The sequence below is a fragment of the Myxocyprinus asiaticus genome, chromosome 46, assembly GCF_019703515.2.
Source record: "Myxocyprinus asiaticus isolate MX2 ecotype Aquarium Trade chromosome 46, UBuf_Myxa_2, whole genome shotgun sequence".
NCBI lineage: Eukaryota > Metazoa > Chordata > Actinopteri > Cypriniformes > Catostomidae > Myxocyprinus > Myxocyprinus asiaticus.
In genome coordinates this window covers 19,312,013-19,336,532 of record NC_059389.1, presented here as the reverse complement: position 1 = coordinate 19,336,532, position 24,520 = coordinate 19,312,013, and the positions used below count along the sequence as shown (strand labels likewise).

Sequence of the window (24,520 nt, the reverse complement as noted above, 5' to 3'; positions counted from 1 at the left end):
TTTGTCACATGACACTGTGCATCAAAAGTTTAACCCTTTAATGACAGCCTAGAGTCTCCTGAACTGAGATCAGTTGGTTTAAATTAAATTAAATTATGCACAGCCTATAGCGAAGCCAAAACGTAATGTCCACATATTTGGATGCGAGGTTTCAGGAGGTTAAAGATAATGTTACTGGTGTTCTAATCAATTAGTGTGTAGAATTTATTGCCTTACTCTGTTGTTGACATGGACTTTTACATCCCTGTTCAGGGAAGTTTAATAGACACTCTAAGAGAGGCGACCCCCTCTTCCCACATGGGTATTCCACGCGTTTTGGAGAAAATTATGGAAAAAATCAAGGAAGGAATTTCACAGTGTGGATACATCAAGAGGAAACTGGTGGCATGGGCCACATCTGTTAGCTTGGAAGCTAATCAAAGGCTTACTAAGTATGCTGTTGATATAACAAGACCTAACCCTGTACCTTTTAAAATATTTTCAGTAGACAATTGTTAGTATGTTACATTTAAGTTATTTAATCTCTTTTCTTGATCTCATGATTATTGTTTTTATTATAGGGATGAGGAGAAGTCATTTCTCTTTAACCTTGCAGACAGTTTGGTCATGCAGAGGCATCGTGCTGAACCGAGCTTCTCCTGCTGTGAGAAGTTCTTTTCAGGAGCAGCACCTCTTGGAAGCAAAACCCTTAAATTCTTCCTCGGTCTCAATATATGGCTGTATGAGGCCTATGGCATGAGTGAAAGCACAGGAAAACACTTTATGTCTAGCCCAAAAGCATACCGATTTCTAAGGTAAGCCTTTATGTGTTTAGGTTTTTTTTTATTTTTTTACCACTAAGTTTAGCACTCGTAATTAAATTGATTGTAATTTTGAAACATGTATAAAATCATAAACTCTCACATGTTTAATTCTACATGGAGAGGGTCCCCTCATTGGGGCTGGCATGTTAGGATCACATGACCAGCTTAATACTGCTCACTTAAAGGGATAGTTCATCCAAAAATGAAAATTATTTAATCATTTACTTACCCTCATGCCATCCCAGATGTGTATGGCTTTCTTTTTGTCTGCAGAACCCAAGCAAAGGTTTTTTTACAAGAATATTTCAGCTCTGTAGGTCCATACAATGCAAATGAATGGTGACTAAAACTTTGAAGCTCCAAAAAGAACAAAAAAACAATATAAAAGTAGTCCATACAAAGACTTGAGTAAATAATGAAAGAAGTTTAATTTTTAGATTAACTATTCCTTTATTAGGTAATTAGGTGATCCAAATAAGAGTGGGCCATATTTTAAAGAGAACCAGGCTGATTGACCTAAGAGAATATTTTGTCAGTTTTCTACTGCGTAGTAAAAGAAACAAAGAAACAACATGAGCTTTGAACATTTTAAAATAAAAGGTACTAAGGCTTAATAATCATTAGGTTCACTCTTTAACAGTATCCCATAACTTGTAGTTGTAGTAAGGTGGTTCCAGGCTGCAGATATAAACTAGCAAACATAGATGCTGAAGGCATTGGAGAAGTGTGTTTCTGGGGTTGTAATGTCTTTATGGGCTCCCTGAACTTGGAGGATAAAACAAAAAGGCTTTGGATGAAGATGGGTGGCTCCACTCTGGAGACTTGGGAAAGGTAGATAAAGACGGCTTTCTTTATATCACCGGAAGAATAAAAGGTAATAAAATAGAGCATTATTTAAATCCCTATATACAATGGGGTCTGAATGTTTGAGACCATGTGTGAAATGCTTTAAATCTAATAATCAGCATAGCAATTTGATTCAAAAGTTGATTTTAAAAATTGACTTTCAGAATGTTTTAGTATATGGTAAGTTCCACTTTTTCTGCAATGTATGCATTTTCATGCACACCTATTTCAACGCTGCATTCAACACCTTGCGGCTTCAAAATGGCACCATTGTGAAGCACACTTTTAGGTCATTGTGTCCTTGTCTCTTTCCATTCAGAGCTCATAATCACTGCTGGAGGAGAGAATATTCCCCCTCTTCCTATAGGAGATGCTGTAAAACAAGAACTGCCATTCATCAGCAATGCAATTCTCATAGGAGACAAGATAAAATGTCTTTCCTTGCTGCTAACACTAAAGGTAAACTATGCCTATAGAGAATATCTGAAACCAAAACCTCCAAAACCCATTCAAACGTATTTTTTTTCCTTGGCTAGTGCACAACCAATCCAGAAACTATGAAGCCCACTGACATTCTAAGTTTAGAGGCTGTGGAATACTGTCAGCGGCTCGGTAGCCAAGCAATGAAAGTGTCAGACATCATTGGAGGAAAAGACAAGCTGGTGTACCAGTCTATTGAAGAAGGTATAGCACGAGTCAACTCGAGCAATGTTCAACGCCCAGCATATTCAAAAATTGACCATATTAGGAAAGGATTTCTCAGTTGTTGAACTTGGTGAGTACTGTGAACACTGAACACTTCTATAGAGATTTAAAAGAATGTTCCAGGTTCGATACAAGTGAAGCACTATCAACGGCTATTGCACCAGAATAAACATTAAGATACACACTGTTTCGAAAGTATGGCCATAAGACTTTGTCTTATCATTTAATAACCTGTATAAAGTCATGACCATGTAAAGACAGTAAATGCGCCAAAATGATGTACAGCTGCACGGCCTTTCACGTCAACAACAAAAGACATGGAAAGCATTTTTTTTCTACTCTGTTAACAGTTGATAAGCCTATTTTGCTTTCCTAACTATACACCTAACTATACACGATGAGCAAAACATTATAACCACTCACAGGTGAAGCGAATAACGTTGATCATCTCCTAACAAGGCCACATGTCAAGGTCTGGGTAGATTAGATGGTAAGCAAACAATCAGTTCTCATAGTCAACGTGTTGAATGCACAAGAAATGGGCAGGAGTAAAGACCTGAGAGACATTGACAAGGGCCAAATTGTTATGGCCAGATGACTGGGTCAGAGCATCTCTTAAACAGCAAGGCTTGTGGGTTGCTCCTGATCAGCAGTGGTGAGCACCTACCAGCAGTGGTCCAAGGAGGAACAAACCACAATCCTGCAACAGGGTGTTGGGCGCTTAAGGCTCATCGATGCGCGAGGACAACGAAGGCTATCCTGTCTGGTCTGAACCGACAGAAGGTCTACTGTGGCACAAGTCACAGAAAATTTGAATGATGTTACGGGAGGAATGTGTCACAACACACAGTGTATCACACCCTGCTGGGTAAGGGGCTGCGGAGACGCAGACCGGTCAGAGTGCCCATGATGAGGCTTGAAAGTGCCTACAATGGGCTTGCGAGCATTGGAACTGGACCTTGGAGCAGTGGAAGAAGGTCGCCTGGTCTGATGAGTCCCGTTTTTCTTTTACATCATGTGGATGTCTGTGTAAATGCGTGCCATTTACCTGGGGAAGTGATGGCACCAGGATGCACTGTGGAAAGATGACAAGCCGGTGGAAGGAGTTTGATGCTCTGGGCAATGTTCTGCTGGGAAACCCTGAGTCTGGCCATTCATGTGGACGTCAATTTGACATGTGCCACCTACCTAAACATAGTTGCAGACCAGGTACACCCCTTCGTGGCAATGGTATTCCCTGATGGCAGTGGCCTTTTTCATCAGGATAATGCGCCCTGCCACACTGCATACATTGTTCGGGAATGGTTTGAAGAACATGATCAAGGTGTTGCCCTGGCCTCCAAATTCCCCAGATCTCAATCCGATTGAGCATCTGTGGGATGTGCTGGACCAACAAGTCCAATCCACTGCGGCTCCACCTCGCAACTTACAGGACTTGAAGGATCTGCTGCTAATATCTTGGTGCCAGATACCACAGGACAACTTCAGGGGTCTTGTAGAATCCATGCCTTGGCAGGTCGGTACTGTTTTGGCAGCACACTGAAGACCAACAGCATATTAGGCAGGTGGTCATAATGTTTTGGCTCATCTGTGTATATGATTATGTTAGTTGCATTAATTTGCTTACATTTAGCATCGTATTTCCCTTCTGTCAGTGACCCTATCAAATCGGACTTGCGACCCACCTGTTCAGAGCAACTAATTTAGACTTCACCTCAACTAAACACACATTTGTGTAAGGAATAATTAATAAATGCTTTTATATAAATATATATATATATATATATATATATATATATATATATATATATATATATATAAAAGTATAAGCTGTGTATTTCTTCTTTTAAACCCTCCAGAAGGCCTTGCCCTATAGACTTTCATTTTAAGTGCATTTTATAAACTGAGGGATGAACAAAAATAATTTTCTTTGCTGATAAAGCATAACTTGTATTGAACCCGGATCATTCCTTTAACTGATTAGTATACACCTCCTGGACTCAAAGAAACATAATTTACCTATCTCTTTTCAGGACCTACCATGAAGTTACACCACCCAGTGGTGCTGCAGATGTATTACAGTAAAATAGAGAATTTTTACAGAGAATAGAATACATCCAAACCCATTACATCTCTATTATGTAAAAGACACTTGCTTTTTACCATTTTAACAATAGTGATATAATAGAAAACCCACCTCCTTTATATGCTTTTCCATCTAATTATACTAAGTGCCTTACATTTTTTAACCGCTATCACAAAACAAACAGTAAAGTCAGAATGTGAATGTGTGTTTTAAAATTATAGCTTTTAAAACAAAAGTTATTTTGATCATGCTAAACCAAAATGCAAACTTTATAGCTGATGTAAAAGCTATTTAAAGCATACATGAAAATGACAAGTGTATGTTTACTTTGTAATGAGATTGATGACTCTTTTAACCAAAACACAAAATCACTCAAAGTAATTTTTATGTATATGATCTCCAAATTTGGACAAGGTAATGTCTGTCATTAACCACATAGCAGAATAGCTGAATTATTTTGAAATAAAATTAAACCAATGTCCAGTCAATAAATACAGTATATTATAGATTATGCGTTTCTTTCGTGACAGATTAAAACAGCTCACAAATACAATCGCCATAGGGCAAGAGGTTAAGACTGCGCTTTGTTATTTTACAGAAAAAAATACATAGACATTTATAGTAGAATTGTGCGTAGATATGAGAATGATACGAATGTTCATTTAATATTTTTGAGTGTCTGTTCTTTGGGCATGAGATTCCAATTAACATTAATGTTCCCATTAACATTAGAAAAAGCCATAACATCACTCCATGTCCTGCACTCTTTTGCAGATATCAGCTGTAAACTCGGAGCACTTTGAGTTTCCACCCAGGTCTTTGGTCAAAACCTGAAATATAGAAATACAGGAAGACAGATGTTTTGTTAGTCTCATTCAGTAACAATGAATATGCATGTATGTGTGTAAAACCTGTGTGCAATCGTTTACAATTTACAATAAAATGTAAAACCAACTGAAACCATATGTATGCTATATGTACAGTGCATCCGGAAAGTATTCACAGCGCTTCACTTTTTCCACATTTTGTTATGTTACAGCCTTATTCCAAAATGGATTAAATTCATTATTTTCCTCAAAATTCTACAAACAATACCCCATAATGACAACATGAAAGAAGTTTGTTTGAAATCTTTGCAAATTTATTAAAATGAAAAAAAGAAAAAAAAAAGAAAAATAAAAAAAAAAAATAAAAAAAAAATCACATGTACATAAGTATTCACAGCCTTTGCCATGACACTCAAAATTGAGCTCAGGTGCATCCTGTTTCCACTGATCATCCTTGAGATGTTTCTACAACTTGATTGGAGTCCACCTGTGGTAAATTCAGTTGATTGGACATCATTTGGAAAGGCACACACCTGTCTATATAAGGTCCCACAGTTAACAGTGCATGTCAGGGCACAAACTAAGCCATGAAGTCCAAGGAATTGTCTGTAGACCTCCGAGACAGGATTGTATCGAGGCACAGATCTGGGGAAGGGTACAGAAAAATTTCTGCAGCATTGAAGGTCCCAATGTGCACAGTGGCCTCCATCATCCGTAAATGGAAGAAGTTTGGAACCACCAGGACTCTTCCTAGAGCTGGCCGCCTGGCCAAACTGAGCGATCGGGGGAGAAGGGCCTTAGTCAGGGAGGTGACCAAGAACCCGATGGTCACTCTGACAGAGCTCCAGCATTTCTCTGTGGAGAGAGGAGAACCTTCCAGAAGAACAACCATCTCTGCAGCACTCCACCAATCAAGCCTGTATGGTAGAGTGGCCAGACGGAAGCCACTCCTCAGTAAAAGGCACATGACAGTCCGCCTGGAGTTTGCCAAAAGGCACCTGAAGGACTCTCAGACCATGAGAAACAAAGATTGAACTCTTTGGCCTGAATGGCAAGCGTCATGTCTGGAGGAAACCAGGCACCGCTCATCACCTGGCCAAAACCATCCCTACAGTGAAGCATGGTGGTGGCAACATCATGCTGTGGGGATGTTTTTCAGCAGCAGGAATTGGGAGACTAGTCAGGATCGAGGGAAAGATGAATGCAGCAATGTACAGAGACATCCTTGATGAAAACCTGTTCCAGAGCGCTCTGGACCTCAGACTGGGTAAGATAACAAAGGAGTGGCTCCGGGACAACTCTGTGAATGTCCTTGAGTGGCCCAGCCAGAGCCCAGACTTGAACTCGATTGAACATCTCTGGAGAGATCTGAAAATGTGCACCGATGCTCTCCATCCAACCTGATGGAGCTTGAGAGGTCCTGCAAAGAAGAATGGGAGAAACTGCCCAAAAATAGGTGTGCCAAGCTTGTAGCATCATACTCAAAAAGACTTGAAGCTGTAATTGGTGCCAAAGGTGCTTCAACAAAGTATTGAGCAAAGGCTGTGAATACTTATGTACATGTGTTTTTTTTTTTATAAATTTGAAAAGATTTCAAACAGACTTCTTTCACATTGTCATTATGGGGTATTGTTTGTAGAATTTTGAGGAAAATAATGAATTTAATCCATTTTGGAATAAGGCTGTAACATAAAATGTGGAAAAAGTGAAGCGCTGTGACTACTTTCCGGATGCACTGTGTATACATACACACACACACGCACACACACACACACACACACACTGAAAGCCAGTATCATACTTGCCTCCTAATTATTGTCCTAACATTCCTAGTGATTTAGCACATCTTACCTTCTTGTCCCGTATGGTGTCAAAGCAGGCAGTCTCAATCTTTTTAGCGTAACTGTGGAGTCCCATGTGGCGCAGCATCATGACTGCACTTAACAAAAGAGCGGTGGGGTTTGCCAGGTCTTTGCCTGCAATATCAGGGGCAGTTCCATGTACCTGACACAACAAGGTGCAAGGTCATTTGAATGACTCACATATTACATGTGCAAAATAAAAACATGAATTATTCTATATGGAAATGCCATAAGACTCAGAGACTTTAAGGGTGCTTTCACACTTGGTTAGATTGCTTGGACTGAACCAGAGTTCGTTTCCTCCCCCTCCCGCTGCCCAGGCTGGTCTCAGTTCACATTATATTATTTGGGTCTGAACCGCAATCCGATTACGTCATCAACGTGAGTACAAGCGGCAGCTGTTTACCACCGTAACTAGGTAGCAACTCGAGAAAACCTCACTGTGTTAAGTGAAGTATTCAAGTTTGTCTCTTTCGATTTACCATGAAAACTTGCCATGCATAGAACAACACTTGTGGTTGTCTCCCGCAGATGCATTGCAAGAGATGTGAAGAACGTGAGCTGCTGTATAAAGGGGATTTATTTGAAAACAAGCAGGAATGAGAAATGCAACATACCATAATAACTGCGAATGGGAGTCTGTAAAGACGTGAATTATACGTCATCACACTTCTGTGATTTGGTAAGATTGCATTCATATCAGTAGCGAACTGTATCAGAGTTCATATGAAACGTACCCCAGACCACGTTTTCAAGCAGACCCGGGTGCTCTTCACCGTTGTGCACCCAAGTTCTGAAAACAGCGTTCACATTATCCAAACAAACTGAACTTTGATGTCATTCGATCCCGGATGCACACCAAAAGTGCTAGTGTGAAAGCAACCTAAAGTAACAGAGTCCAACACACACCGATTCAAATATGGCAACACCATTGGCTCCGATGTTCCCACTGGGAGTGACCCCAAGACCACCAATCAACCCAGCACATAAATCACTGAAACACAAACATCCCAGTCCAAATCAGTGGATGGTGAGAGTTGGATCTTGAAGATAACCAAATCACATATAATTGTGCTCTAACATTATTAGTGTTGCTTTATAGACAGATGATAAACTCACCTCAAGATGTCACCATAAAGGTTTGGCATTACAAGCACATCAAATTGAGAGGGATCTTGCACCATCTAGTGGATGAATTGCAACACAAGGACAAAAGTTAAAGGGATAGTTCACCCAAGAATGAAAATTGATTCTCTTATAATTTACTCACCTTAATGCTATCCCAGATGTGTATGACTTTCTTTCTTCTACAGAACACAAACAAAGATTTTTAGAAGAAAATATGAATATGTCCATACAATGCAAATGAATGGTGGCCTGAACTTTGAAGCTCCAGAAAGCATATAAAGGCAGCATAAAAGTAATCCATAAGACTCCAGTGGTTAAATCCATATCTTCAGAAGTGATATGATAAGTATTGATCTGTGAGAAACTGATCAATATTTAAGTCTTTTTTTTAATATCAATCTCCACAATCACTTTCACATTCTTCTTTTGTTTTTGGCGATTCATGTTCTTTGTGCATACACCCCGTACTGGGCAGGGAGGAGAATTTATAGTAAAAAGGACTTAAATATTAATATCTGATTCTCATCCACACCTATAATATTGCTTCTGAAGATATAGATTTAACCACTGGAGTCATCTGGATTACTTTTATATGCTTTTTGGACCTTCAAAGTTTTGGTCACCATTCAGTTGCATTGTATGGACCTACAGAGCTGAGATATTCTTCTAAAAATCTTTGTTTGTCAACTGGGATGGCATAAGAGTGAGTAAATGATGAGTACATAATTGTTTTGTTATGAGATCCTAGTTTAGATATCATCTATCTTCATCATGTGAGATGGTTCTAACAGAAACAAACAGTGGTAAATGAATAAAGACGGATAAGTACATTGAGACAAACTGTATCCAGGTACATCTCGGTGAATTTGACATCCTTGAAATTCTCAGCAACCTCTCTGCACTTCCGCAGGAACAGACCATCAGACATGCGCCTATGGGACAGGTAATCACTGAGTTTAGCATTATTCTTTCTTAAAACGAACCTGAATGTGAATTTTATTCTGTATTAGATCCAACAAGACATTTGTTACCAGAACAAACTCCTGTTTAAACATCTTTGGATCAAACAAATCAATTATAGTGTTTACATTTTACGTTTTTTTAAGTTTAAAACCATAATAAACATGACAAAAATGTATTATTGCATGTCCTCTGAAGAAAATGACACTAATACATTTCTCAGTCCCTTAAAGAGATTAAATTATTATTCATATAGGTTAACAGTAGCTACAAAGAATATGATTTATGATATATGCTTTACATCAGAAAATATTACTTTTCTAGGAGAAACTCACATGATGTTGGCTTTGTGGACTGCCGTGACACTGTTTCTTTGGTTGTTCTTGGCGTACTCGAATGCGTACTCAGCAATGCGTCGGCTGGCGTCCTCTGTGATCAGCTTAATACTTTGCACCACTCCATCCACGATCTGATAGAAAGCAACATAAGAAACACAATTAAGATAATACACCATATAGACGAACACAACCAAAAACATTTTCTGTCAGCCAAATTGTTATCTTGACAGGATCATGTGTAGGTTTCAGCAAATAGGAATGGGCTAGTTTACACATAGGGGCAAGATATGACCATTTCTACAGATTCAGGTTTTGCATCAAAAGTTTCATGTTGTGGTCTTGATCTATATTTATAAAGTAGCTCACAGCTGTACATACAGACAAAGGGAAGATTGCATGAATGGAATGTGATAACCCGAATGTCTTTCCACATAATGCTTTGAAACACTATGGAGTGGGACCAGAGAAAACTGATTTACGGCAGTAGTGTGGCACCTACCTACAGAATAAACAGCACTGAAATAAGAGCTGTGTGCCCACTGAATTCCCGCTATCACTGCGTGAGAAACTGGTCAAGACAGCATTAGATAGCACAGGTGCTGATGGCAATAGAAAATACTTTGTGCCGCCTCTATCCAGCAGCTGAATGGCTTACTGCACAAAGGTCTTCCTATTGACCTTTAGAGCAAGGGGTCAGAGTTTGGCTGCTTAGGATGGTCCAGTTCGCCCCTGCTAGTAGATGCTGTAACTACACCATTCTGGGGGCAAAAAGCATCTTTCTATATTGATGGCGTATATATCTATTCTGACAAAAATAGCATACAAATAGCAAATATTTAATTATATTATACATTAGGGCTGTCAATCAATTAAAATCGCAATTAATCGCATATATAAATATTTGGAATAAAAATAGTTCAATACATACATACATATACGTTTTACATATACGTTTATATATATATATATATATAATAAATATAAATGGTTACATAAAAAAAAATGATGAATATAAAATATTTTATAAATAATTCAGATAATTAAAATGCATTACATTATTGTAGCAGACGAGGCAAGCATTGATAAAACAATACAAAAAGTGGCTTTAGAAGGCAATATGTTGATTATTTCCATATTATTGAACAGAAGCATATCATTGGCCTACAGTTCACAGCACTCAATTTTGTAATTGAATTCATCAGTCTGTCCAAGATAGATTTATTATAAGGGCTTTTCAAAGGACATGTCAACGAACACATGTGGAGCGTCTCACTTTAGTTGCGTGGTGTCACAAACTTACCGTTTTTAAGTCGCTGTGTCAAGTTAAACATAGTTTGAAACTTAGAAAAACACGTCGCGGGATCCCTGAATTGTGCTCCGTCCAGCTCTTTTTGAACGCAAGAATGTGTCCTCATCTTGTGCTGTCTCAAGTGTCAAGCAAGCCTGAATGTGATTTGTTCCAAGTACATTTATGCGTTGCCTACCAGACTGGAGTTTCACCTACTGCCCCCTGCTGAAAACAGGTGGTAATTCAAGCTTGAATTGCTCAGATGATGGGAATAATTCTTCCTTATTATAGGCCGGGGACATGATTAATTGCATAATAATAATAATAATTAAAATCGCACTAAATTAACTCATTAAATCGACAGCCCTAATTATAGCACATGTTTTTCCACTGACCGATTTTTGAAGGGCTCTTTGAAGCATGAAATTGAATAATATACTGCAATTGAGATGTATGGAAATGCTAATGTATGTTTTCTCCAGGTATTATAGACCTCCTTGCTTTAGAGGGCTTGGTGGTCTAAAAACATCTAGATCACTAAAGAAGAAATCTGAATCAGAATGACTAACCCTGGTTTGAAAGGTTGGATAAGTGTTTCTGGTTAATTAGTATAAAATATAGATGGCTACGAATACATACCACATGTTCAATGCCACTGTATTCTCCTTCTGTGTTTTCTCGGATAGTGACCAGGTCCACATCAGTGTACGGTGTCTTATAGCCCTCGATGGACACGCAAGGACGCACATTAGCATAAAGGTCAAAGGTCTTCCTTAGCAGCAGGTTCATGGATGGGTGGCCAGCAGCAATTGGTGTTTTCAAAGGTCCTGGAAAATAACAAATGTAAATTTAATTGCTGGAAATAATACACTATGAATTTATAAGGTCTGTGGTAAATTGATGTGACAAAGTTGTCAGATTTACCTTTTAATCCAATTTTGTTTTTGTCCATTGACTCTTTTGCCTCGGGAGGAATCATCCACTTGCCTCCAGGTCCTTTGATGGCAGTGACATTTCTCTCTTCCCACTGAATAGGAGCCTGCATATGAGGGGGAAAAAAGGGTTCATGTAGCTTAATACGTCTGCATTACTTACATTTTGGGCAAATATTAACCCAAATTTAATACTAAGGCTGAAAGAAGCACATAGGAGAGTTAGGAACATACAGTAATGGTAGCTTAATATTAACATTGATGCATGTGCTTTCTGAAAACCTGCATGAAGCACTTGTTGAAACTTGCAGCCTAGGCTGCATTCCAGGAAGTGAAAAGAATAATAGAATAGATACTTACCTTAGCTGCTTCAAATATCTTCATTACTGCAGTGGAGATCTCTGGGCCGATTCCATCTCCAGGAATTAATGTTACTGTTTGAATCTGTGATAATAAAAGAACAAAACAAAAATAAGATTTAAATGGACACTTGATCACAAGTATCACAATCTGGCAACATTTAGCTGAGGCTTTTTTTATGGAACAGAGTGCTTAGACAAAGAACTTGAGGATTTTACAATAAATGTTGACTGTAAAAAGTTCTACAAAGGTCATCTATGTTTGTTGGCTGCTATAACTAAAGTCTCCAGAATGGCAAAGAGAAACATTGCATTGTACTGAAAACAAAGGCAGTTCTTGCAGTGCATACTGTATGTTGTGAAAGTTGTGCCAAAAGACCAACGCCTTCAAGTGAGCAACCTTGAGGAGGTAATTATGCTTCAAACCCACACAACCACTTTTTCTGCGGGTTGCAAGAGTGTTTGAGACTCAAACACTTATTTGAGACTCCTATATGTGATTAGGTCTTATGATTTTGTTGAATAAATATTAAGAGAGCATTTTTGGCAATATAGTGAACCACTGAATCTTTATACAAAAAAGTACTGGGGTCATACTATGGTAGAGTGATGGTATTAGATGGGAATACCATGGTACTTTCAGGTTTATCATTGTACTGAATAACCATACCATTTTAATGTACCAATGTACAGTATTTACGTTGTGTTTTAGTCAAAGGTACTTCAAAGAAAACTTGTATAGAACTCAACAGTGCAAACCCACTTCCCCAGCTGTCTTGGAAGTATTTTTCCCATTCATTTTTCCCATAGGAATTTCATAAAATCCTTCATTAAAGAGTCATTAACAAAACCATCCAGCTCCGAGGCGAATCACAACATAAACTTTGATTAAAAGCAGAAAAGTTGTCAAAAAAGACAAAGGTACAAGACTTTTTACTTTACATCTTCCATGAGGGAATGTACTACAATCCCATGCAGCACTGTGAACAATGTTATCGAATTAAAAACGATGTAAAAATATAAATCTACTAAAGCCACGTCCACACTAATATATTTTAATTTGAAAACGCATTAATTTAACCACACTTTGGCCTTCCGTCCACACCGAGAAGGCATTTTTGTCCAGTGAAAATGCAGCTTTTCGAAAATACTCTCCCAAATGGATAAATTTGAAAACACCATTTTCGCATTGTAGTGTGGAGAGAAAACAGACATTTTCGAAAATCATATTGTATTATATTGTCATCTGAACCAGTAATGTGATCCATTCAACACAAAACAATAAAGATGGCAGACCATGTTGTAGCGGCGTCGTTGTGCCTGCTATCCATGTTGATATTGTTGTTAAAGATAAATGCTACTTTGTACCACCATCACATTGCATTCCTTCAAAGGCGATGGGAAGTTTACTCGGAATTGCTGTTCAGCGGCAGAACACGAGGTAAATTGCGTTTCAGACCATATGTATGGAAATGACACAGGGCTACGCTTCTTACATTTTATTTTTTTCAAATGCACAATAAAGGGATTTAAGCATTTTCAGATGTTTCGTTGTGAACGAGCAACCTCTGGAAATGTTTGAAAATGGCAGTGTGGATGGAAAGTGTTTTCAAATTTATCCAAATTAATGTGGACGTAGTCTAATTTCAAAGTTGCTTATTTTTACAGAATCAATATATAAAGCATATTGCAAAATATTAATTCACAAATAAGTAGTTTGAGTGTGTAGAGAGTGCTGCATAGCACTTTTGCCGCACATTGTTTGCTGTAATTCTCTAATTGGTTGATCGTTTTCCTACAGAATCACGGGTAGTGTAGCTCTTCACCAGAAATTCTGCTATTAAACCATTTTTTTTTATTTTTTTAAAGAAGTTAAAATAACAAACTGATTTACAACCTCGGTGCTAACGGTAGGTCTGTCTTTAAAGCTTTATAAGTAATGACTAAAAATAAATTCCCACAATAGATTTTTACTTCTGGAACCAGACTGTTGCACACTGTGGCAGCGGGGGCATGGTCAAGCGTCCGTCCGGAGAGAGAGAGAAAGTGGTAAGGGTGCTTGCACCTGAGCTAGATTATGATTAACATCTGTCTCTAATTCCAGTGAGCATGGCGACAGTGGCATATAAGCAGCCACGCGACCAGCAGAGAGAGAGAGAGAGTCTGGCAAAAGGAAGGCCATGGTGCTCCTGAAGCTGCTGCGTTTAATCTGTTGTGTTTGTGAAGCTGATGTGTCTAAGTAACTTCGTGCCTGTGAAGCTGAGTTTGTAAAGTTGTAAAGCATTGAAGTGGCCGATTAAAAGTCTTACCTGAGCCTGGAAAACCTGCTTCCCTGTGTTCTGCTTCCCTTCTGCTGTGAGGTTGTGTTACACTGGTGCCGAAACCCAGGAATCAAGATCAAAGACGGTACGCCTCATGGAGTCCTCACCATTGGCCGAGGTCCTCAAGTCCCTCACCGGCCTACACCACTCCCACCAACAGGCCCTGCTTGAGCTCCGACAGGACGAAGATCGTCGGTTCCACGTGATCCTTGGAGCTCAGGCAGAGGACCGGCAGGTGATCCGGAGCCTCCTAGGTCAGGGGAAAGCCCCGGCTGCGACCCCGGACAACAGTAGCCCCTTGCCCCCACCCATGCTCATGAAGATGGAGGCGGATGGAGGCGGCCACCCAGAAGCCTTCCTGGACCTCTTTGAGCGGACTGCTGAGATCTGGGGCTGGCTGCAAGCTCAAAGGGCAGCACGGCTCATTCTTTTGTTGTCCAGGGAGCCCCAACTCGCAGCCCAACAACTGCCAGCAGCTAGTCTCCTGGACTACAGTGTCCTAAGGAAAACCATACTGCAACGGGTTGGCAGAAGTCCAGAACAGTACCGACAGCTCTTCCGGTCCATGGAATTGGAAAAGTCCGGCCGTCTGTTTGCCTTCTCCCAACGACTTCGATACGCCTGCTGAAAATGGCTGCTGGCGGGGGACCGCGGCGTCGAGGGAATTATCAACCAGGTGGCGCTGGAGCAGCTGATCTGTTGACTACCGGAGAGGACAGCGGAATGGGTCCAGTGTCACCACCCGGCATCGCTGGAATAAGCGGTCCAATTGGCGGAGGACCAGATGATGGCGTACCCAAGGGCGGAAGAGCCCTCCCACACTCTCTCCCCTCCCTCTATGTTTTCCCATTCTCTTCCCCCTCCCCTCTTCTCTCTCAATCTGCTCTCTCCCCAGAGCCCGTTCCTGCCCCGCGGAGGAGTCCCGCCACCGGAGCCAGTTCCCCGTGCTGAGGGTTTGCACTGCCCACAGCAGCTACAGTGCCCCGCCGCTCTCCCCCTCAGGTGGAAGTGTCCCCGACGCAGGTACGGGCGTGGTGCCTGGGCCGGTCTGTTGGAGTTGCGGGGATCCGGGACACTTCCGGATCCCCGCAACCCTGTGTTTGAGTTGGGGATGGTGGTCCGGGTCCCCGACACTTCGCAGGCTGCCCCCGATCGGGCCGGAGCATACCGTATACCAGTAAGAGTCAAGGGGGGTACTCACCAAGCACTGGTGGACATGGGTTGTAATCAAACCACTATCCACCAACGCCTGGTTCAACGTGAGGCTTTGGGCACAACCAAAAGGGTGAAGTGTGTGCATGGGGATATTCACAACTACCCTGTGGTGACCCTCGTGATTAAATTTCGGGGAACAAAACAGGAGTGGAGGCTGCAGTTAGTTCCCGCCTCACCCATCCGCTGATTTTTGGGACTAATTGGCCTGAATTCAGAAATGTATTAAAGGCAATATGCGTGGATGGGTCCTGCACTGAAGCGATGAGATGTGAAATGTGTGATGCTCTGGCAGGGGAGGCAGAGCCAGGGCCGTCTTCGGCTGCTCCACATCAGGATGACGTGAGGGAGGAGAGGCTGCAGCCCCTCCCATCTTCAGGGGATCTCCTGAAGGGGATTTCCCTTTGGAGCAGTCATGAGACAAAACCCTCAAGCACACCTTTGACCAAGTGAGAGTGATCGATGGTCAACAACTCCAGCCGAATGTCGCACTTTCATATCCTTATTTCGCAATTATAAAAGAGCGGTTGTATAGAGTGACGCAGGACGCTCAAACAAAGGAAGATACAACCCAGCTCTTAATACCGCGGAGCCGTCGGGAAATGGTGTTCCAGGCGGCTCATTATAAACCCATGGCGGGTCATTTAGAGGAAAGAGAAACACTGAACCGCCTAATAGCCCGTTTTTATTGGCCAGGCATTGGCGGCGATGTCCGCAGGTGGTGTGCGGCATGCCGCGAATGTCAACTGGTGAATCCACCGGCCACCCCAAAAGCGCCATTGCGCCCCCTTCCGCTGATCAAGGTCCCCTTCGAGAGAATTGGAATGGACCTCGTCAGGACAATAGAGCGGTCAGCACGCGGACATTGCTTTGTATTGGTCCTAGTGGACTATGCAACGCGATATCTGGAAGCAGTGCCTCTGCGCAACATCTCAGCACGCACTGATAACTGAACGAAATAATCTCCCGGGTGGGGATTCTGAAAGAAATCCTCACCGACCAGGGCACAACATTTATGTCACAGACACTACGAGAGCTTTACGAATTATTGGGCAGTAAATCTATCCACACCAGCGTTTACCATCCACAAACAGATGGCCTGGTGGAGCGATTTAATAAAACCCTTAAAAACATGATTCGTAAGTTAGTGCACGAAGATGCTAGACAATTGGGACAAATGGATCGATCCCCTGTTATTCGCAGTACGAGAGGTCCCGCAAGCCTCCGCTGGGTTTTCCCCATTCGAGCTGCTGTATGGGCGGCACCATACAGCAGCTTTTACAAGTTTGTAAAGTTGTAAAGCATTGAAGTGGCCGATTAAAAGTCTTACCTGAGCCTGGAAAACCCGCTTCCCTGTGTTCTACTTCCCTTCTGCTGTGAGGTTGTGTTACACACACTTTTATCATGGTACATGTCCAAAAATCTCCCTGGTATTGCCAAGGAAAATGTCCCAAAAACGTGGTAATACCATGGTACTTTATTTGCTAGTGTTGTCCATAGAGTTTATGGTTTATGGCTATAGGCCCTTATACATGACAATTTGTAACTTCATGTCACCAACTTTGGTACAGCAGTGAGTCTCCGTGCATTTCAACTTACCCCTCTGGAGAAGGTTCTGGGTTGTGGCGTCTGAGTCTTTATGGCTCCCAGTACACGGGACACCTGCAGAAACAAACCCAAAGGGACATACAGATCAATAACACTGGAACTGTTTTAAAAACACTGTTTTACAAATTTCAGAAAAGCATGAATAATGCTTTAAGTCTAAAAACATTTAACTTCAAATATACTAGTCTAAAATTTTAAGGCACTAATTACGAACACAATAAAAAATACTTTTTGAAACAAACCCCTCAAAGTAGACAGCAGATATGATGTGCACGGTCAGAAAGATGTGCCATAGAATTTTAGGCCTAAATCAATAGCTGCTACCCAGACAAAATGGCCCCATAAAGTATTTGGATAATTAAAGGTGCACTTAGTAATTTTACTCTGACACCTGGTGGCTTGGATGCAGCATAATTCCACCAAAATAGTTTTCAGTTCTCTATGCCATTGTAGAAGTTCACTATTCACTGTCAGAAGACAAGGTGTTTACTAAGATTAAGCAAGTAGTATTCAGCTAGTCATGTGATTCTAACATGGCAGCCCCCATGTGCAGACCCTCTCCAAGTAGAATAAAACAGCTTTTAAAAGGTTACTGATATGACTGAGTCTTCATTTTAATGTGAGTGGTCATGATTTTATACATATGTTTCAAAATAACAATTCATTTCTTTAGAAGTAAAACAAGGAAACATTTACTGAGTGCACCTTTAAGCCACACTTAAATGTATGAATTAAAGCCTGTCTCAAAAACATGTTTATTAGGTTTAAAATGGTAAAACAACAGATGTACTCTTCAAAGTTAAGTTAAAATTGCAAAAATGGCTAGAAAAGTTACATTGGTTCTGGAAAAAGGTCTAACATCAGTTGTTTACGGCTGTCACTTTGATATTGTGTTTGATATTGTATTATGTAATGCAATTAAATTAATACATTTTAAGCGTGGCTTACACTGAAAAAAAAATACTTTTGCTGCTTGTTAAATGCACTAAATTAAAATAAAGCAACACTATTCTAGAACATGATTTCATTGCGTTCTATCCATTTAAAATTTGTAAAATGGAAGTTTACTTAATCTATTTGAGTTGGGACTACATTAATATTTTTATGTGGCGGTAATGTAGCATTGACGAAACTGGGCAGGGGATTTCCATTTCCCAGCATGGTTTGCGTGGGACTGGATGGGGAGAGTAAATGATCAAAATAAAGGGGGATACTTGTTAGTGTTTAATATTTTGTTAAGTTGAGATTTAGAAGTGTATGTTATGTTGGTGTTTGGGGGTTACCATTATAAGAGTGGAGCTTGAGCTAACGACGAGGACAGGTAGATGTCACACATCAAATTGAATGATCGTTTAATTGAGCATATGCAGTGCTAACCACTGCAAAGTTTCTAAACTATCCCTGATAGCACACGTATATCACCCAGACGTCTATTTTAAATGCGTGTTTACATCTGGTAAATGTATTTTTTAGGTTGTTTGCTCATCTGCAAAGACGTTTCCTCTTGGATGTCAATAAGACATCCAGCAGATGTCTTTGAGATGTTTATGATTTAGAATGTTTGCAAATCTGATCTTTTTTAAGATGTTCAGCAGATGTTCATTAGAATGTGATACTTTCCAGATGAAAACATCTAAAACAGACGTTTTGGAGACGTACATGTGCTTTCTGGGTACACTCTGTAGTGCTTCCAACCAGCATGTATTTAGCATGCTAACATCCACTTTCATTAGTTAGTCCATAAAGAAATAAAAGAGAATTAAGTAACATGTCTAATTCTGTTGGGTTTACCCAATTCAACTAGGTTCTTTCTATACAAAGTGTTTGTGTTGAGATTACGTAGTAATTTTAAGTTAAAGCTACACTATGTAACTTTTGTCCCTCTAGTGGTTAAAATATTACTGCATGCATCTTGCGGAAGAACATTGTTTTGGTAATGACGCAAGTTGTGCTTCGGCTCTTCTCCTCTGTGCGGATGAATGTAGTTCGAGGCACCGGTGTACACATGGATACAGGACATCTTATCAGAGCAAATGGACAAATAAATAACGAAAGAAAGGAAAAGATGGATATCTGAAAACATGTCTTGTGAGCAGGTAAGTGCCATATCTTATGCTGTTGTTTTGACTTATTGGAAAAATTGATGTTTTGAAATAAATTACGTTACAAAAGTTAGGCAATGTTCATTAACATTAGACATAATGATTGCTGGTCTGATAAGGTCAAATGTTGTAATGTTTTTATAACTGCAGGACATTCTGGCCAAATAGACCACGACAGGAACTAATTTATTGATTGTCATTGTTACCAACCAGTGGTCAACATCATTTCAAGACTCACATGTCCTTGGCAAGCCAAGGACTAAAGGATTTATTTATATAAATTATTGGCCTTATAAAGAAAAATACGCACATGTGCCAGCAAGTGAAACGTTCTGCACCGATTACAGTATAATTATTGCATTTCACTACACACACACACACACACATTACAAAACTATAAATAAACCATACCAATAAAATATCTTAACTGTTGAGTAAGAAAAAAGCCATCTCTGGGTCGCTTTAAATCCTTTCAGATCTAGGAGTTGTCGCCACCTCTGAAAAGCCAAGCCGATGTTGATTCGGGTTTTATTATGGACTCTGTCGCTTTCCCTTTTTGCTTGTAGACTCTGCTCTGTTCGGGGTTTCTTTGTTTTTACAACCGGTGATTCCTCTGAGGTTTGCCGTTTTGAATGATCCATGGTCAATTTTTCTCATTCGTCGTGACAACAAACTTTCATCTTCACGCTACTCCCACACCGTGCACGCGCTACCGTAGCCGGAGCTTATTTTCACTGCGTACGGATATGACGTCAACACGCACGGGCGAATGACGTATGTATGCAAAAAATGTAAATCCGTCCCAACAGCTCTAAAATATAAATCATTATTATAGGTTTATCAATGTGTATTTGGGTAAAGACATGGTTTGGAAGATGGATTTTTGTTGCACTCTCTCATTAATAACATTTTGTTATGTTTAAAAAAAAATAAAAATACATAGTGTAGCTTTAAGAAAATGTATTTGAAACACGTGGAACCACTCTCCACGATTGAAGTGTTTTGTACTACAAACATTAATTTAAAAGTAAGTCACTTACACTCAAAAAAAAAAATAAATAAAAAAAAATAAAAATAAAAAAAACATTAATTAAAAAAATTATAATAATAAAAAAAAAAATAGCTCTTTGGCTTTTGAGTGTAAGTGACCTTTAAAATAACGTGTGTAGTACAAAACACTTTTTGGCCCATTCAGATAGAAGGGTAATTATTTTTTTTATTTTTATTTTTATTTATTTTTTTTGCGGTCCTCATCACTTGTATCAGCTCGGACAAATATATTATATGTGCTGGAAGAATTGCCAACATCTAGCCTACAAACCAAAAGCTAAGGTAAAACTGACATGCCAACATGCCGAAGAGGTGACCTTCATCCAGCGGGCGATAGTTAGTTGGTTGGTTGGAGTTAAATGTTCTCCTATCACTTGCAAATCACTGTTTTACTTACAGCTGTATCACGAAATTCATTTCTTAATGTCCACCTCAGCTTTGCTATCTTTTGGGACTATCACCACGGCAGCTAAACGCGTAAACGGACCGCACTGATGGGCTTCTTACTTCCTGAGATTTGCTCGCCTCATACCGCATCTCTCAAGAAGAACTTACAGACCTCCGAGATTAGTTAGCTGATTTTTTGTTTATTAAACACTGTAATGTGTGATGATGGTGACTGCAGATGTGTTAAACATCTGCGACGCTAATGAGATTTGTCGACACCAGTGCGCCTTTAACATGCCATTTTATATCTTTCATTCATGTTTGTTAATATACTTGTAGATAATTTGATTTAGGGCTGTTAAAGTCATGTTGCATGTTTTAAAAGTGCGAGTGCCGGTGTTGAAGGGCAAGCAGTCCATGGCCGCTGTCGCATCTCTATAGCAGCACAACGTTTTCAGCGACAGTCTCTTATATAGTTACATTCATACAGGAAGCTCATATAAGAATAATAGAGCATGGACTGATGTGATCTTAATGCATGTCATATATATTTTTTAAAAAGTCCTTACCGTTGACCTCCACACGTTTCCAGCCATCCTGCGCTAACCGTGTTTCTGCGACTACTAACTGAACGCAGCTATCCGGTGTCTCATCCTCCACTACGAGCATCTGGGGTTGCCAGATATTACTCAAGAAGACGGGCTACGAAACTGCGTTCCTTCAGAGTACATTTTATTGTGTGTCTCTGTCAGTGCATGCTTAGATTAAAGTTACTCAGAAGTATAGAGTATTTAATTTATAGTTGGTAATCTATATGCAACTTATGTAATGTGTATTCAATAATGTTTTAAATCAGTGAAATACGGTGCATTACAAAGTCTGATGAATAATGCTTTTTCCCAATTGTGAAGATGTAAATAATAGCCCACTTTATCGATTTGAATAGAAGTTGAATATATAGTTCCAGCAGTTCCATCTAAAGGGTGTTTCTTAAACTTCGGGCACTTTTAGCATTGTAGACTTCAAGACTCTTGTTCCAAAAAATAAATAAATATATAAATAAAATAAAAAAAACTTTTTAAAACTTTGTGCACTAACAATGTCCAACAAGGTATGTTTCCCACCACAGTGTAATTTCCACCACATATCAAACATGGTCAGGTTAAAGGATTTTCCCTGTGCCCCACCTAGACTAATGGGGAGGTTAGACAAAGAGAGAACCTATTGCCCACCCTAAAAGGTCAAAATGAACCCCCAAGGTTTACATGCTAGCATCAGAGGCTGATGTCAAATTCTGTACTGTGTTTAATAGAATTCTTTGATGGAAATGATTGTGATGGAAATTACATTTTTTTTTTTTTTTTTATAAAATTGATTACCTTTGTCTTCCTGGGGCTAATTTCATTGCTTACATTTGATGTATCCTAAATACAAACATTTAAATCATATTTTCCACACTTTTTGCATAATTTGGCAAAATTACAGCATGACTGGAAATAATGCCCAGTTAAAATACTCTGCACACTGGTGATATTTACCTTGAATTTTCTTTGTTTACTTGATGTACCTGTCTCATATTTAATCTTAAGCATGCTCTTCAATGACACTTTTGTCGACATGTTTAACAAGTGCACTCACTTAAAATAAATAAATGTACAAAAAATTATTAGGGGCAAAATAAAAATTTGAGGTGAAAATGTCTTTTTATTTATTTTATTTTATCGATAATTAAATAATTTTGACTCAATAAATATTCAAATGGATTATGTTTATTTTACTCTTTGTTTAGACTGGCATAGTTTTAAACAAGTGATAATTTTTATTTGTATTATAGAATTTTAATATAGAAAGTCTGGGTCTGGGAAAAGGCTAAAACATAACATAAAAGGCATTTTAAAAGCACCAAAAATTAAAGATGAAGACCTGGTGAAACGATTACAGGTCAGTTTTAATGTGACCTACATATAACAACAACAAAAAAATAATAAGTTGAAATCTATTTGTTTTTATAAAAATCAAGCCCTTGAATAACTTTCTCTAATAACTGAAAGTACACATTTTTAAAACTCTCCAAAAGTAGGTATTGTATTACCACTGGCAACCCTGAGTAATAGCACGCTGCTTTTCATGCAGCTGCAAAGTTGAGAAGCTCTGACATGTTGAGCACACATCCTTTTGTCACACTCCACCTACTGGACTGGATGTCAAGTGCACTTTTACAGGAGCATCACAAACGTGCAAAGAAATGTTCCCTCTTTTTTCAGTCTGACTTTTTCTCAAATATAAACAAACCTTTTTAGTTCTAAAGGATGCATTTTTTTTTTAAGGTTTTGCTGGATGTTACATGTTTTGTGTTGTACATTTACTGACCACGCTTACTAACACTAGACCAACGCACAAATAGACCACAAGATGGCCATGTTTTCTTAAAAGTCTTGGTCAGAACAGTGTGTTCTACTGTACCTTATTTGGGCAACACTGACTTGCAAAGATACAAAGCTTTCATTATACTGTACCATTGTACTACTGTTTAAACATTCTGAATATAATAGTCAAAACAGCTTTATTACATACAGTGCATCCGGAAAGTATTCACTTTTTCCACATTTTGTTATGTTACAGCCTTATTCCAAAATGGATTAAATTAATTATTTTCCTCAAAATTCTACAAACAATACCCCATAATGAAAATGTGAAAGAAGTTTGTTTTTAAATATCTGCAAATTTATTAAAAATAAAAAATCACATGTACATAAGTATTCACAGCCTTTGCTCAATACTTTGTTGAAGCACCTTTGGCACCAATTACAGCTTCAAGTCTTTTTGAGTATGATGCTACAAGCTTGGCACACCTATTTTTCGGCAGTTTCTCCCATTCTTTTTTGCAGGACCTCTCAAGATCCATCAGGTTGGACAGCCATTTTCAGATCTCTCCAGAGATGTTCAATCGGGTTCAAGTCTGGGCTCTGGCTGGGCCACTCAAGGACATTTACAGAGTTGTCACGGAGCCACTCCTTTGTTATCTTGGCTGTGTGCTTAGGGTCGTTGTCCTGTTGGAAGATGAACCTTCGCCCCAGTCTGAGGTCCAGAGCGCTCTGGAACAGGTTTTCATCAAGGATGTCTCTGTACATTGCTGCATTCATCTTTCCCTCGATCCTGACTAGTCTCCCAGTTCCTGCCGCTGAAAAACATCCCCACAGCATGATGCTGCCACCACCATGCTTCACTGTAAGGATGGTATTGGCCAGGTGATGAGTGGTGCCTGGTTTCCTCCAGACATGACACTTGCCATTCAGGCCAAAGAGTTCAATCTTTGTTTCGCATGGTCTGAGAGTCCTTCAGGTGCCTTTTGGCAAACTCCAGGCGGGCTGTCATGTGCCTTTTACTGAGGAGTGGCTTCCGTCTGGCCACTCTACCATACAGGCCTGATTGGTGGAGTGCTGCAGAGATGGTTGTTCTTCTGGAAGGTTCTCCTCTCTCCACAGAGAAATGCTGGAGTTCTGTCAGAGTGACCATCGGGTTCTTGGTCACCTCCCTGACTAAGGCCCTTCTCCCCCGATCGCTCAGTTTGGCCAGGCGGCCAGCTCTAGGAAGAGTCCTGGTGGTTCCAAACTTCTTCCATTTACAGATGATGGAGGCCACTGTGCTCATTGGGACCTTCAATGCTGCAGACATATATCTGTACCCTTCCCCAGATCTGTGCCTC

General features: G+C 39.8%; 1 protein-coding gene and 1 pseudogene across 1 annotated transcript; one reads left to right on the top strand and one right to left on the bottom strand.

Annotated features, from left to right (window-relative positions):
- Positions 1-228: 228 nt before the first annotated feature.
- On the top strand, positions 229-4,773 carry LOC127435710 (long-chain-fatty-acid--CoA ligase ACSBG1-like; annotated as a pseudogene).
- A 146-nt stretch (positions 4,774-4,919) lies between these two features.
- LOC127436139 (isocitrate dehydrogenase [NAD] subunit alpha, mitochondrial-like) lies at positions 4,920-21,488 on the bottom strand. The gene is made up of 11 exons (XM_051690088.1): positions 21,384-21,488; positions 17,267-17,329; positions 12,136-12,219; positions 11,768-11,882; positions 11,483-11,670; positions 9,553-9,686; positions 9,087-9,189; positions 8,249-8,313; positions 8,039-8,123; positions 7,119-7,271; positions 4,920-5,270 (listed from the first exon to the last, which is right to left on the bottom strand). The coding sequence occupies exons 1-11, from the start codon at positions 21,408-21,410 to the stop codon at positions 5,187-5,189; spliced, it is 1,101 nt and encodes a 366-aa protein (XP_051546048.1). The 5' UTR covers positions 21,411-21,488; the 3' UTR covers positions 4,920-5,186.
- Positions 21,489-24,520: the final 3,032 nt, after the last annotated feature.